General features: G+C 47.4%; 1 protein-coding gene across 3 annotated transcripts in view; it reads right to left on the reverse strand.

Moving 5' to 3' along the window:
• The window catches only part of OBSCN (obscurin, cytoskeletal calmodulin and titin-interacting RhoGEF), a 370748-nt gene that overhangs the window by 218158 nt on the left and 137170 nt on the right, over positions 1–15420 (reverse strand). For all 3 annotated transcript variants that reach the window (XM_063924540.1, XM_063924539.1, XM_063924541.1), the window contains exons 18-20: positions 3368–3643; positions 1530–1805; positions 43–318 (exon numbers count right to left, since the gene is read on the reverse strand). In XM_063924540.1, the coding sequence (XP_063780610.1) occupies positions 43–318; positions 1530–1805; positions 3368–3643 (828 nt within the window). The remainder of the gene's footprint in view (positions 1–42; positions 319–1529; positions 1806–3367; positions 3644–15420) is intronic.

Genomic DNA, 15420 nt, shown 5'->3' on the forward strand with positions numbered 1-15420 from the left:
CATGTAATGAAATGTGCTGCACATGTGTGTAGCTATAATAACCTTTGACGTTGATCTTGAAGTTGATCTTCTGCCCGTTGGCCTCACAGCTGTACTCTCCGGCGTCTTTCTTCTCCACCTGCTCCACCACCAGGCGGCGGGATTTGCCGTCAGACTCCACCCGCAGTTTCTTGCTGGAAGTGACCAGCTTCCCGTCCTTGTACCACTTCACCTCCGTCTTCTCCTGGGACACCTCGCAGCTCAGGGAGGCGCTCTCACTTATAACGGCCACTACGTCCTTCTGCACCTTGTCCTGGTGGGTGAAAGCAGGCTCAGGTTCTGAAATAAAGAGAAAGTATAAAAGTAACAGCAAAGTATAGTCACACTTTACAGACGAGTTTCGCTGGGATTTACTTTGTGTCGCACTGATGTCTGTGTGTAAGTGAATTTAAAATAAGTGGGAAACGCCCAACATCTAGCCAATGAGAGCATGCCCTCAGAATTACTGTACGAGCAATCCGAGGAGATGAGAGTGAGTCAGTAGGTGGGTCACCAGACAAGGTGCACAGGGGTGCAGATAACCGCTTGGCCCATCTATTTTGCCATTTGAAGTTGTACATGTACTATATAAAATACACAATTACATTTGATATAATATGAATTGTGGGCACAACTTTGTGACAGGATACAACATAGGTAAGTAGTGGCGAACTTCCCATTAGGCGCGTAAGGCACATGCCCAGGGGCGGCAGTTGTTGGGGGGCGGCACTTGGATGCTTGTGTTTGTACTGTCAGCCCAAAAAGTACCAGAAACGGCAAAATATTTCCACTGAATGTAGTGTAAATGGGCAGGACATGTACACACTGCCCCTATGAGTTGTCCTACTTAGTAAATATGTACACATAATTAAAATGTCATAGCTAATGGCTTTTTAATTATTCTAAGAAATTGGATATCATAAAATGAGGGCTTATAACCAATCAAAAATAATCAAATTAGGCATATCGGGGGAGGGGGGGGGGGGGGCAGCTGTTACTGTTGTGATTAGGGGCACCCTCATCCCTAAATCCGCTCCTGTAGGTAAGTGAGATGACAGAGCCAGGGGGCTATTGACCGGGGATATAATTATATGGGGAGGATTGATGGGAGTATTATGATATGCAGATTTTTGATGGAGGGGTATAATATGGGGATGATTGATGGGGGGGTGGGGGGGTATAATGATATGGTGAGGAATGCTTGGGGATATAATGTTATAGGGAGGTCTGATAGAGGGTTATAATTATATGTGGGGGATTGGTGGGGATTTAATGATATGTGTAGGATTAATTGGGGATATAATGATGTGGCAGGGATCATTAGGGGATATTATATGAGTGGGAACTGATGGGGATATAATGATATGGTGGTGACTATTAGGGGATATAATGATATGGGGAGGACTTATTGGGATATAATGATATGGTGGTGATTATTAGGGGATATAATGATATGGGTTGTAGGGTGACATGTAATGAAATGTGCTGCACATGTGTGTAGCTATAATAACCTTTGACGTTGATCTTGAAGTTGATCTTCTGCCCGGCGACCTCACAGCTGTACTCTCCGGCGTCTTTCTTCTCCACCTGTTCCACCACCAGGCGGCGGGATTTGCCGTCAGACTCCACCCGTAGTTTCTTGCTGGAGGTGACCAGCTTCCCGTCCTTGTACCACTTCACCTCCGTCTTCTCCTGGGACACCTCGCAGCTCAGGGTGGCGCTCTCACTTATAACGGCCACTACGTCCTTCTGCACCTTGTCCTGATTGGTGAAAGCAGGCTCAGGTTCTGAAATAAAGAGAAAGTATAAAAGTAACCGCAAAGTATAGTCACACTTTACAGACGCGTTTCGCTGGGATTTACTTTGTGTCGCACTGATGTCTGTGTGTAAGTGAATTTAAAATAAGTGGGAAACGCCCAACATCTAGCCAATGAGAGCATGCCCTCAGAATTACTGTACGAGCAATCCGAGGAGATGAGAGTGAGTCAGTAGGTGGGTCACCAGACAAGGTGCACGGGGGTGCAGATAACCGCTTGGCCCATCTATTTTGCCATTTGAAGTTGTACATGTACTATATAAAATACACAATTACACTTGATATAATATGAATTGTGGGCACAACTTTGTGACAGGATACAACATAGGTAAGTAGTGGCGAACTTCCCATTAGGCACGTAAGGCACATGCCCAAGGGCGGCAGTTGTTGGGGGGCGGCACTTGGATGCTTGTGTTGGTACTGTCAGCCAGGGACGGATCTAGACTTTTCTTTTAGGGGGGGCGGTTTATTTATTCCTGACTCCTCCCCTACACTCATTACTCCTCCCACTACGCATACCAACTGTCCATTAATGCTCTAAAAAGCATATAAAGCATTGCCAGGCTGCACATGTGCTTCTTATGTAGCACACACACACCAGGCACATGTAACTACTAACACACATACGGGCTGCACACACTGCCCAAGGTGGGTGTGACGGCATGTGATGATGGCAGATTGGGCTAGGGGCCCCAGTGACATGGAGGATGGGGAGGGATGTCAGTGCAGCCACACACCATCACCTGGCAGCAGCCCCCACCTCATGTAAGTGGGCGTGGCTATGACTGTTAGGGGGGGCGTTCGCCCCGTTCGCCCCCCCTTGGATCCGGCCCTGCTGTCAGCCCAAAAAGTACCAGAAACGGCAAAATATTTCCACTGAATGTAGTGTAAATGGGCAGCACATGTACACACTGCCCCTATGAGTTGTCCTACTTAGTAAATATGTACACATAATTAAAATGTCATAGTTAATGGCTTTTTTATTATTCTAAGAAATTGGATATCATAAAATGAGGGCTTATAACCAATCAAAAATAATCAAATTAGGCATATGGGGGGGGGGGGGAAGGGGGGGGCAGCTGTTACTGTTGTGATTAGGGGCACCCTCATCCCTAAATCCGCTCCTGTAGGTAAGTGAGATGACAGAGCCAGGGGGCTATTGACCGGGGATATAATTATATGGGGAGGATTGATGGGAGTATTATGATATGCAGATTTTTGATGGAGGGGTATAATATGGGGATGATTGATGGGGGGGGGGGGGGTATAATGATATGGTGAGGAATGCTTGGGGATATAATGTTATAGGGAGGTTTGATAGAGGGATATAATTATATGTGGGGGATTGGTGGGGATTTAATGATATGGGTAGGATCAATTGGGGATATAATGATGTGGCAGGGATCATTAGGGGATATATGAGTGGGAACTGATGGGGATATAATGATATGGTGGTGATTATTAGGGGGTATAATGATATGGGTTGTAGGGTGACATGTAATGAAATGTGCTGCACATGTGTGTAGCTATAACCTTTGACGTTGATCTTGAAGTTGATCTTCTGCCCGTTGGCCTCACAGCTGTACTCTCCAGCGTCTTTCTTCTCCACCTGCTCCACCACCAGGCGGCGGGATTTGCCGTCAGACTCCACCCGCAGTTTCTTGCTGGAGGTGACTAGCTTCCCGTCCTTGTACCACTTCACCTCCGTCTTCTCCTGGGACACCTCGCAGCTCAGGGTGGCGCTCTCAGTCAGGACGGCCTGGATCTCCTTCTGCACCTTGTCCTGGTGGGTGAACGCAGGCTCAGGTTCTGGGGTAAACAAAAATGATACATTAACGCCAAGGTGGAGGTGGGTGCGCAGTGTATTCACATTTCCTCAGCGATTTCTTCTCTAGGTGGGAAAAACCCAATATCTAGCCAATTAGAGCATTAGAATGTTTATGGGTATAGAGATGAGCGCCTGAAATTTTTCGGGTTTTGTGTTTTGGTTTTGGGTTCGGTTCCGCGGCCGTGTTTTGGGTTCGACCGTGTTTTGGCAAAACCTCACCGAATTTTTTTTGTCGGATTCGGGTGTGTTTTGGATTCGGGTGTTTTTTTCAAAAAACCCTAAAAAACAGCTTAAATCATAGAATTTGGGGGTCATTTTGATCCCAAAGTATTATTAACCTCAAAAACCATAATTTCCACTCATTTTCAGTCTATTCTGAATACCTCACACCTCACAATATTATTTTTAGTCCTAAAATTTGCACCGAGGTCGCTGTGTGAGTAAGATAAGCGACCCTAGTGGCCGACACAAACACCGGGCCCATCTAGGAGTGGCACTGCAGTGTCACGCAGGATGTCCCTTCCAAAAAACCCTCCCCAAACAGCACATGACGCAAAGAAAAAAAGAGGCGCAATGAGGTAGCTGTGTGAGTAAGATTAGCGACCCTAGTGGCCGACACAAACACCGGGCCCATCTAGGAGTGGCACTGCAGTGTCACGCAGGATGTCCCTTCCAAAAAACCCTCCCCAAACAGCACATGACGCAAAGAAAAAAAGAGGCGCAATGAGGTAGCTGACTGTGTGAGTAAGATAAGCGACCCTAGTGGCCGACACAAACACCGGGCCCATCTAGGAGTGTCACTGCAGTGTCACGCAGGATGTCCCTTCCAAAAAACCCTCCCCAAACAGCACATGACGCAAAGAAAAAAAGAGGCGCAATGAGGTAGCTGACTGTGTGAGTAAGATAAGCGACCCTAGTGGCCGACACAAACACCGGGCCCATCTAGGAGTGGCACTGCAGTGTCACGCAGGATGTCCCTTCCAAAAAACCCTCCCCAAACAGCACATGACGCAAAGAAAAAAAGAGGCGCAATGAGGTAGCTGACTGTGTGAGTAAGATAAGCGACCCTAGTGGCCGACACAAACACCGGGCCCATCTAGGAGTGGCACTGCAGTGTCACGCAGGATGGCCCTTCCAAAAAACCCTCCCCAAACAGCACATGACGCAAAGAAAAATAAAAGAAAAAAGAGGTGCAAGATGGAATTGTCCTTGGGCCCTCCCACCCACCCTTATGTTGTATAAACAGGACATGCACACTTTAACCAACCCATCATTTCAGTGACAGGGTCTGCCACACGACTGTGACTGATATGACGGGTTGGTTTGGACCCCCCCCAAAAAAGAAGCAATTAATCTCTCCTTGCACAAACTGGCTCTACAGAGGCAAGATGTCCACCTCATCATCATCCTCCGATATATCACCGTGTACATCCCCCTCCTCACAGATTATCAATTCGTCCCCACTGGAATCCACCATCTCAGCTCCCTGTGTACTTTGTGGAGGCAATTGCTGCTGGTCAATGTCTCCGCGGAGGAATTGATTATAATTCATTTTAATGAACATCATCTTCTCCACATTTTCTGGATGTAACCTCGTACGCCGATTGCTGACAAGGTGAGCGGCGGCACTAAACACTCTTTCGGAGTACACACTTGTGGGAGGGCAACTTAGGTAGAATAAAGCCAGTTTGTGCAAGGGCCTCCAAATTGCCTCTTTTTCCTGCCAGTATAAGTACGGACTGTGTGACGTGCCTACTTGGATGCGGTCACTCATATAATCCTCCACCATTCTTTCAATGTTGAGAGAATCATATGCAGTGACAGTAGACGACATGTCCGTAATCGTTGTCAGGTCCTTCAGTCCGGACCAGATGTCAGCATCAGCAGTCGCTCCAGACTGCCCTGCATCACCGCCAGCGGGTGGGCTCGGAATTCTGAGCCTTTTCCTCGCACCCCCAGTTGCGGGAGAATGTGAAGGAGGAGATGTTGACAGGTCGCGTTCCGCTTGACTTGACAATTTTCTCACCAGCAGGTCTTTCAACCCCAGCAGACTTGTGTCTGCCGGAAAGAGAGATCCAAGGTAGGCTTTAAATCTAGGATCGAGCACGGTGGCCAAAATGTAGTGCTCTGATTTCAACAGATTGACCACCCGTGAATCCTTGTTAAGCGAATTAAGGGCTCCATCCACAAGTCCCACATGCCTAGCGGAATCGCTCCGTGTTAGCTCCTCCTTCAATGTCTCCAGCTTCTTCTGCAAAAGCCTGATGAGGGGAATGACCTGACTCAGGCTGGCAGTGTCTGAACTGACTTCACGTGTGGCAAGTTCAAAGGGCATCAGAACCTTGCACAACGTTGAAATCATTCTCCACTGCGCTTGAGACAGGTGCATTCCACCTCCTATATCGTGCTCAATTGTATAGGCTTGAATGGCCTTTTGCTGCTCCTCCAACCTCTGAAGCATATAGAGGGTTGAATTCCACCTCGTTACCACTTCTTGCTTCAGATGATGGCAGGGCAGGTTCAGTAGTTTTTGGTGGTGCTCCAGTCTTCTGTACGTGGTGCCTGTACGCCGAAAGTGTCCCGCAATTCTTCTGGCCACCGACAGCATCTCTTGCACGCCCCTGTCGTTTTTTAAAAAATTCTGCACCACCAAATTCAAGGTATGTGCAAAACATGGGACGTGCTGGAATTTGCCCATATTTAATGCACACACAATATTGCTGGCGTTGTCCGATGCCACAAATCCACAGGAGAGTCCAATTGGGGTAAGCCATTCCGCGATGATCTTCCTCAGTTGCCGTAAGAGGTTTTCAGCTGTGTGCGTATTCTGGAAAGCGGTGATACAAAGCGTAGCCTGCCTAGGAAAGAGTTGGCGTTTGCGAGATGCTGCTACTGGTGCCGCCGCTGCTGTTCTTGCGGCGGGAGTCCATACATCTACCCAGTGGGCTGTCACAGTCATATAGTCCTGACCCTGCCCTGCTCCACTTGTCCACATGTCCGTGGTTAAGTGGACATTGGGTCCAGCTGCATTTTTTAGGACACTGGTGAGTCTTTTTCTGAGGTCCGTGTACATTTTCGGTATCGCCTGCCTAGAGAAGTGGAACCTAGATGGTATTTGGTAACGGGGGCACACTGCCTCAATAAATTGTCTAGTTCCCTGTGAACTAACGGCGGATACCGGACGCACGTCTAACACCAACATAGTTGTCAAGGCCTCAGTTATCCGCTTTGCAGCAGGATGACTGCTGTGATATTTCATCTTCCTCGCAAAGGACTGTTGAACAGTCAATTGCTTACTGGAAGTAGTACAAGTGGGCTTACGACTTCCCCTCTGGGATGACCATCGACTCCCAGCAGCAACAACAGCAGCGCCAGCAGCAGTAGGCGTTACACGCAAGGATGCATCGGAGGAATCCCAGGCAGGAGAGGACTCGTCAGAATTGCCAGTGACATGGCCTGCAGGACTATTGGCATTCCTGGGGAAGGAGGAAATTGACACTGAGGGAGTTGGTGGGGTGGTTTGCGTGAGCTTGGTTACAAGAGGAAGGGATTTACTGGTCAGTGGACTGCTTCCGCTGTCACCCAAAGTTTTTGAACTTGTCACTGACTTATTATGAATGCGCTGCAGGTGATGTATAAGGGAGGATGTTCCGAGGTGGTTAACGTCCTTACCCCTACTTATTACAGCTTGACAAAGGGAACACACGGCTTGACACCTGTTGTCCGCATTTCTGTTGAAATAGTTCCACACCGAAGAGCTGATTTTTTTGGTATTTTCACCAGGCATGTCAACGGCCATATTCCTCCCACGGACAACAGGTGTCTCCCCGGGTGCCTGACTTAAACAAACCACCTCACCATCAGAATCCTCCTGGTCAATTTCCTCCCCAGCGCCAGCAACACCCATATCCTCCTCATCCTGGTGTACTTCAACACTGACATCTTCAATCTGACTATCAGGAACTGGACTGCGGGTGCTCCTTCCAGCACTTGCAGGGGGCGTGCAAATGGTGGAAGGCGCATGCTCTTCACGTCCAGTGTTGGGAAGGTCAGGCATCGCAACCGACACAATTGGACTCTCCTTGTGGATTTGGGATTTCGAAGAACGCACAGTTCTTTGCCGTGCTACTGCTTTTGCCAGCTTGAGTCTTTTCATTTTTCTAGCGAGAGGCTGAGTGCCTCCATCCTCATGTGAAGCTGAACCACTAGCCATGAACATAGGCCAGGGCCTCAGCCGTTCCTTGCCACTCCGTGTGGTAAATGGCATATTGGCAAGTTTACGCTTCTCCTCCGACAATTTTATTTTAGGTTTTGGAGTCCTTTTTTTACTGATATTTGGTGTTTTGGATTTGACATGCTCTGTACTATGACATTGGGCATCGGCCTTGGCAGACGACGTTGCTGGCATTTCATCGTCTCGGCCATGACTAGTGGCAGCAGCTTCAGCACGAGGTGGAAGTGGATCTTGATCTTTCCCTAATTTTGGAACCTCAACATTTTTGTTCTCCATATTTTAATAGGCACAACTAAAAGGCACCTCAGGTAAACAATGGAGATGGATGGATACTAGTATACAATTATGAATGGACTGCCGAGTGCCGACACAGAGGTAGCTACAGCCGTGGACTACCGTACTGTACTGTGTCTGCTGCTAATATAGACTGGATGATAATGAGATGTAGTATGTATGTATAAAGAAGAAAGAACCACGGGTAGGTGGTATACAATTATGGACGGACTGCCGAGTGCCGACACAGAGGTAGCTACAGCCGTGGACTACCGTACTGTACTGTGTCTGCTGCTAATATAGACTGGATGATAATGAGATGTAGTATGTATAAAGAAGAAAGAAAAAAAAACCACGGGTAGGTGGTATACAATTATGGACGGACTGCCGAGTGCCGACACAGAGGTAGCTACAGCCGTGGACTACCGTACTGTACTGTGTCTGCTGCTAATATAGACTGGATGATAATGAGATGTAGTATGTATGTATAAAGAAGAAAGAAAAAAAAACCACGGGTAGGTGGTATACAATTATGGATGGACTGCCGAGTGCCGACACAGAGGTAGCTACAGCCGTGGACTACCGTACTGTACTGTGTCTGCTGCTAATATAGACTGGTTGATAATGAGATGTTGTATGTATAAAGAAGAAAGAAAAAAAAAACACGGGTAGGTGGTATACAATTATGGATGGACTGCCAAGTGCCGACACAGAGGTAGCTACAGCCGTGGACTACCGTACTGTACTGTGTCTGCTGCTAATATACACTGGATGATAATGAGATGTAGTATGTATGTATAAAGAAGAAAGAAAAAAAAAACACGGGTAGGTGGTATACAATTATGGACGGACTGCCGAGTGCCGACACAGAGGTAGCTACAGCCGTGGACTACCGTACTGTACTGTGTCTGCTGCTAATATAGACTGGTTGATAATGAGATGTAGTATGTATGTATAAAGAAGAAAGAAAAAAAAACCACGGGTAGGTGGTATACAATTATGGATGGACTGCCGAGTGCCGACACAGAGGTAGCTACAGCCGTGGACTACCGTACTGTACTGTGTCTGCTGCTAATGTAGACTGGATGATAATGAGATGTAGTATGTATAAAGAAGAAAGAAAAAAAAAACCACGGGTAGGTGGTATACAATTATGGATGGACTGCCGAGTGCCGACACAGAGGTAGCTACAGCCGTGGACTACCGTACTGTACTGTGTCTGCTGCTAATATAGACTGGATGATAATGAGATGTAGTATGTATGTATAAAGAAGAAAGAAAAAAAAAACCACGGGTAGGTGGTATACAATTATGGACGGACTGCCGAGTGCCGACACAGAGGTAGCTACAGCCGTGGACTACCGTACTGTACTGTGTCTGCTGCTAATATAGACTGGTTGATAATGAGATGTAGTATGTATAAAGAAGAAAAAAAAAAACCACGGGTAGGTGGTATACAATTATGGACGGACTGCCGAGTGCCGACACAGAGGTAGCTACAGCCGTGGACTACCGTACTGTACTGTGTCTGCTGCTAATATAGACTGGTTGATAATGAGATGTAGTATGTATGTATAAAGAAGAAAGAAAAAAAAACCACGGGTAGGTGGTATACAATTATGGATGGACTGCCGAGTGCCGACACAGAGGTAGCTACAGCCGTGGACTACCGTACTGTACTGTGTCTGCTGCTAATATAGACTGGATGATAATGAGATGTAGTATGTATAAAGAAGAAAGGAAAAAAAAACCACGGGTAGGTGGTATACAATTATGGATGGACTGCCGAGTGCCGACACAGAGGTAGCTACAGCCGTGGACTACCGTACTGTACTGTGTCTGCTGCTAATATAGACTGGATGATAATGAGATGTAGTATGTATGTATAAAGAAGAAAGAAAAAAAAACCACGGGTAGGTGGTATACAATTATGGATGGACTGCCGAGTGCCGACACAGAGGTAGCTACAGCCGTGGACTACCGTACTGTACTGTTTCTGCTGCTAATATAGACTGGTTGATAATGAGATGTAGTATGTATGTATAAAGAAGAAAGAAAAAAAAACCACGGGTAGGTGGTATACAATTATGGATGGACTGCCGAGTGCCGACACAGAGGTAGCTACAGCCGTGGACTACCGTACTGTACTGTTTCTGCTGCTAATATAGACTGGTTGATAATGAGATGTAGTATGTATGTATAAAGAAGAAAGAAAAAAAAACCACGGGTAGGTGGTATACAATTATGGACAGACTGCCGAGTGCCGACACAGAGGTAGCTACAGCCGTGGACTACCGTACTGTACTGTGTCTGCTGCTAATATAGACTGGTTGATAATGAGATGTAGTATGTATAAAGAAGAAAGAAAAAAAAACCACGGGTAGGTGGTATACAATTATGGACGGACTGCCGAGTGCCGACACAGAGGTAGCTACAGCCGTGGACTACCGTACTGTACTGTGTCTGCTGCTAATATAGACTGGTTGATAATGAGATGTAGTATGTATGTATAAAGAAGAAAGAAAAAAAAAACACGGGTAGGTGGTATACAATTATGGATGGACTGCCGAGTGCCGACACAGAGGTAGCTACAGCCGTGGACTACCGTACTGTACTGTGTCTGCTGCTAATATAGACTGGATGATAATGAGATGTAGTATGTATAAAGAAGAAAGAAAAAAAAAACCACGGGTAGGTGGTATACAATTATGGATGGACTGCCGAGTGCCGACACAGAGGTAGCTACAGCCGTGAACTACCGTACTGTGTCTGCTGTGACTGGATGATAAATAATGATATAAAAAATATATATATATCACTACTGCAGCCGGACAGGTATATATTATATAATGACGGACCTGCTGGACACTGTCTGTCAGCAGAATGAGTTTTTTATAGAATAAAAAAAAAAAACACCACACAAGTCACACGACGAGTGTTTAACTTTTTCAGGCAATCACAATATAGTATACTATACTGGTGGTCAGTGTGGTCAGGTCACTGGTCAGTCACACTGGCAGTGGCACTCCTGCCTGCAGCAAAAGTGTGCACTGTTTAATTTTAATAATATGTATGTACTCCTGGCTCCTGCTATAACCTATAACTGCTCCCCAGTCTCCCCCACAATTAAGCTGTGTGAGCACAGTCAGATATTATACATAGATGATGCAGCACACTGGGCTGAGCACAGATATGGTATGTGACTGAGTCACTGTGTATCGTTTTTTTCAGGCAGAGAACGGATTATATTAAATAAAACTGCACTGGTGGTCACTGGTCAGTGGTCAGTCACTAGTAAACTCTGCACTCTCTAGTACTCCTAAGCTCCAGTAAATCAAGTGTCTCTGTCTCAATCTCACTCTCTCTCTTCTAATCTAAATGGAGAGGACGCCAGCCACGTCCTCTCCCTATCAATCTCAATGCACGTGTGAAAATGGCGGCGACGCGCGGCTCCTTATATAGAATCCGAGTCTCGCGATAGAATCCGAGCCTCGCGAGAATCCGACAGCGTCATGATGACGTTCGGGCGCGCTCGGGTTAACCGAGCAAGGCGGGAAGATCCGAGTCGCTCGGACCCGTGTAAAAAAACATGAAGTTCGGGCGGGTTCGGATTCCGAGGAACCGAACCCGCTCATCTCTAGTATAGACCAACCTGTAGCCAATCAGAGCACAGTAAAACATGGTCAGGTAGTGCAATAGTGTAAATTGAGCACCGCTATTTACGAAGCAATCATTCTATATTAGACATAGTATAAAGAAAAGACAACGTTGGGGGGAGATTTATCAAATCTTGGAGACAGAAAAAGTATCAACCAATCAGCTTCCAACTGCCATCGTACAGGCTGTGCCAGAAATGAGCAAATTCTCCACCGTATCTGTCGCCAAGATTTGGTCAATTTCCCCCACAGAGACTTTTGTAACATGGTGCAATATTAAATTGTAAAATATTATCTTTTTTTAATTATTTATCTGTGCAAAAAATTGGATCGGTATCCGATCCCGGTGGACGGGGTACCGGCAGTCACAATACCGACGCCGGCATCACGATGGTGACAATCCCAACAGGATTGAGGTGAGTATTCTACCCCCCACCCACACCCCTAACCCTCCCTTACCGCAGCCTATCCCTAACCCTCCCCCCTTAGTGATTAAACCATACCCCCCGGGTGATGCCTAACCCTAACCTCCCCCCGCAGCCTAAACCTAACCCCCGGGTGGTGCCCAAACCTCCCCCCCCTCCCTTCCTGCAGCCAAATCCAAACCCTCCCGGCTATACTTACCCTTACGATTCCGGCTGTCAGTATCCCAGTGTTCTGGTGGATGTCGGGATTTTGACAGCCGGAATCTTAAACGTATACCCAATAAATGACTGTACCAGTGAATGAAAGTAACATAACCGAGCTTTGTGCAATAAAGGAAAGAAGGGGTGTGTCATTCCTGGGCGTTTCAGGGTGGAGACTGGGAGGGGATATAAAGAGCGCACAAAAAGTGTCCGTTTCATGGACGTGTTTCGGGAGTGCCACGGGCCGAGAGTTGTCTGGGAACTCTGCTGCGTGCCCAATAGTAAAGCCACTGTTTCAGAGGCCATGTTCAGTTGGATTTCCGGAGAGTAGCTAGAGTAGACCCTAGGCTATCGCAAGTGTCGATGGTGCGACTGATGTTGTGTCGATGTTGGAGTGTTTACCATCGCAACTGCGCTGACCACAGAGCCTGAGAGTGCACAGCGGAGCACAGAGGGACGGCTGGGAGTAGCGATTGCATATTTCCGTACCCGAGAGCAGCTGCATTACCAACCATCCCTGAATCAGGACCTGAGGCCACACGGTTGCTGCGCCTCTTGTACCCAATGAACAGCTCTTGATCAGTGAAAGGGAACCGGTTTTCAGTCCTTATTATAGTTTATGAGAATAAGATTATTAAACCGATATCTGATTGCAAAACATCAGGAAGTCAGTTTGCTGAAGAAATACAGAGATAAGAAGCAGCACAATGTTATCTCACAGTACACTGTGCATAGACCAGGGGAGCGTGTCCTATTCCCCAACATAAGACATATTTTTTATTCCTTATTGGTAGATACAGAAGGACAAATGTCAACTACATTAGCACAGTACTGAGCTCCTGCCTCCGGCTTTCGGTGAGGAGAGACGGGCTCCCGCTGGTAACACAATCTCAGCGGGTGCCCGTCATCTCCCTGTGCGGTGCCTGGGGGGGGCGGAGGCCACAAATGACAGGGGGGGCACGGTCCCGAGTGCCCCCCCACCTGGATCCGCCACTGGAGTTTATTATTTTAGAGGGAGGCTGCTGGCAACAGCCTCCCTGCATCGAGGGACTGACGGGGGAGCAGTGTCCGCCCTGCGGGGTCTGAGCCACTGTCTCCGCTGACTGGACACTGAGCTCCAGAGGGGATAGATCGATCCCCGCCGCAGGGGAACCGCTCACCCCAGTAGCATGCCGCCACCCCCTTACAGAGCTGAAGATTGTGGCGAGTGAGTCACCGATTCCCCTAGCGAGCGGGGGGCCGGTGTGAAGATGGCGGCATCAGGGTAGGAGCGCAGCATTAACTGCGCTCCGGAGGCTCAGTGGTACATAGTGCGGCACTGTGAGGGGCGCCCTGAGCCAGCGCCTATACCCTACACTGGTCACACAGCCTGTCGGGGTCCCAGGATCTCAGCCAGCATCAATCCTCAAGCCAGTATAATCCTGTGAAGAGTGGGAAGACAGCGCCATTTTGGGGGCGGAGCTTTTCCTCAGAGCGGACCCAGAAGTGTTTCAGCGCCTTTTTCCTGCCTGCACAGCGCTGTCAGTGAAGAGCAAGTTTCTCCACAGCAACTACAGCTATCTCTCACAGTACCAGGGGGTTGTAGAAGGGGGGGAGGCTGCAAAACGACTGTGTAACCTATTAAGGTGTACAGTCAGCGCTGATAAGGGGTCTCCCTTTACATTAAAAGCGTTGTGTGTGGGTTGGCTCCAATCTCTGTGTCTCTCTCGCCATTCTTGGGGGTGAAACTCTGTCTGCCCTCCCCTGTGTGTGTGTGTGGAGTGTCTGTGGTCTCCATTAAACAATGTCCAGGGACTCTGTGTCATATGCTGCAGAGGATATGTCCTCTCAGGATGATCCCATTCCATGTAATCAGGATTGCACTGGTTTAGCACAGATACCATCAAGGGAGCCTGAGCTAATAGGGTTGCACAAAATGAATCTGCAACTCAGGCTTTACAGAACTCTATGGCAGTATGGCCCAGTTCTGGTACCTCAGGGCTCCCCGCCAGAGGCAGAACTCTGGGAGGCAATGGAGTCAGCTGCCGCCGGGCTCCTGCTTTGAAGGGGGGCACCTCTCCTCCTGTTCTGTGTGTTCAGTAACATTAATCAATGACGTTAAATGACAGCAGCCGGTATCGCTTCCGTAGCCGACTTCCCCACTAGTCACTGCACCTTACAAATCACACCCTCTTTATTATAGATACACTGGAAGCAGACACCTTACTGATGAAGCTATTTGCTCCTATAAAGGAAGCATGTGAATTCTAACTATATGAAGTTATTTCTCTGACAATTACAAGTAACTTCATATAGTTAGAATTCTCATACTTCCTATGCAAGAGCAGATATCGCCATCAGTAAGGTGCATGCTTCCAGTGTAATAGGTTGTGGGTTCTAATCCTGGGTATGACACTTGCAAATTAATTGTCAGAGAAATAATCCGCATTGTGAGTGACTTAGCAGATCTATGTAGTGTGTGGTTGGACCCCTACATAGATCTGCCTAGTTGCAATGGTTCTGTAGTAGCTTAATATAGTTAGAATCGGTAGGCTTGCTATGCAGGAGCAAAACATTTAAAAAAATTTTTTTTACATATATATATATATATATATATATATATGGGGCACCAATATTTTTCTTGCCTCCGGGCAACTGTGACACACTTACGCCACTGCTCCCTGCTGTATATTCCCGTAAACGTGCTCTTGCGCAGATCATGCAGGATGATACGGATACCGATTCTGACACTGCAGACGGTGACGTGTTGCGGGGGGCAGCATCTCTTGCTAAAGGGGTGTAGTTGATGATAGAGACCATTAGAGATGTGTTGAATATTGCTGATACAACCCTTGAGCAGGTTGAGGAGGCTTACTTCACTGACAATAAGAAAGCCTCGCTAACCTTCCCTGCGTAAAAGGAATTCAATTCTATTTTTGAAAAGGCTTGGGAAAACCCGGATAAAAAATTCCAGATACCTAAAAGGGTTC

This window comes from Pseudophryne corroboree, chromosome 5, assembly GCF_028390025.1.
Source record: "Pseudophryne corroboree isolate aPseCor3 chromosome 5, aPseCor3.hap2, whole genome shotgun sequence".
NCBI classification, from domain to species: Eukaryota; Metazoa; Chordata; class Amphibia; order Anura; family Myobatrachidae; genus Pseudophryne; species Pseudophryne corroboree.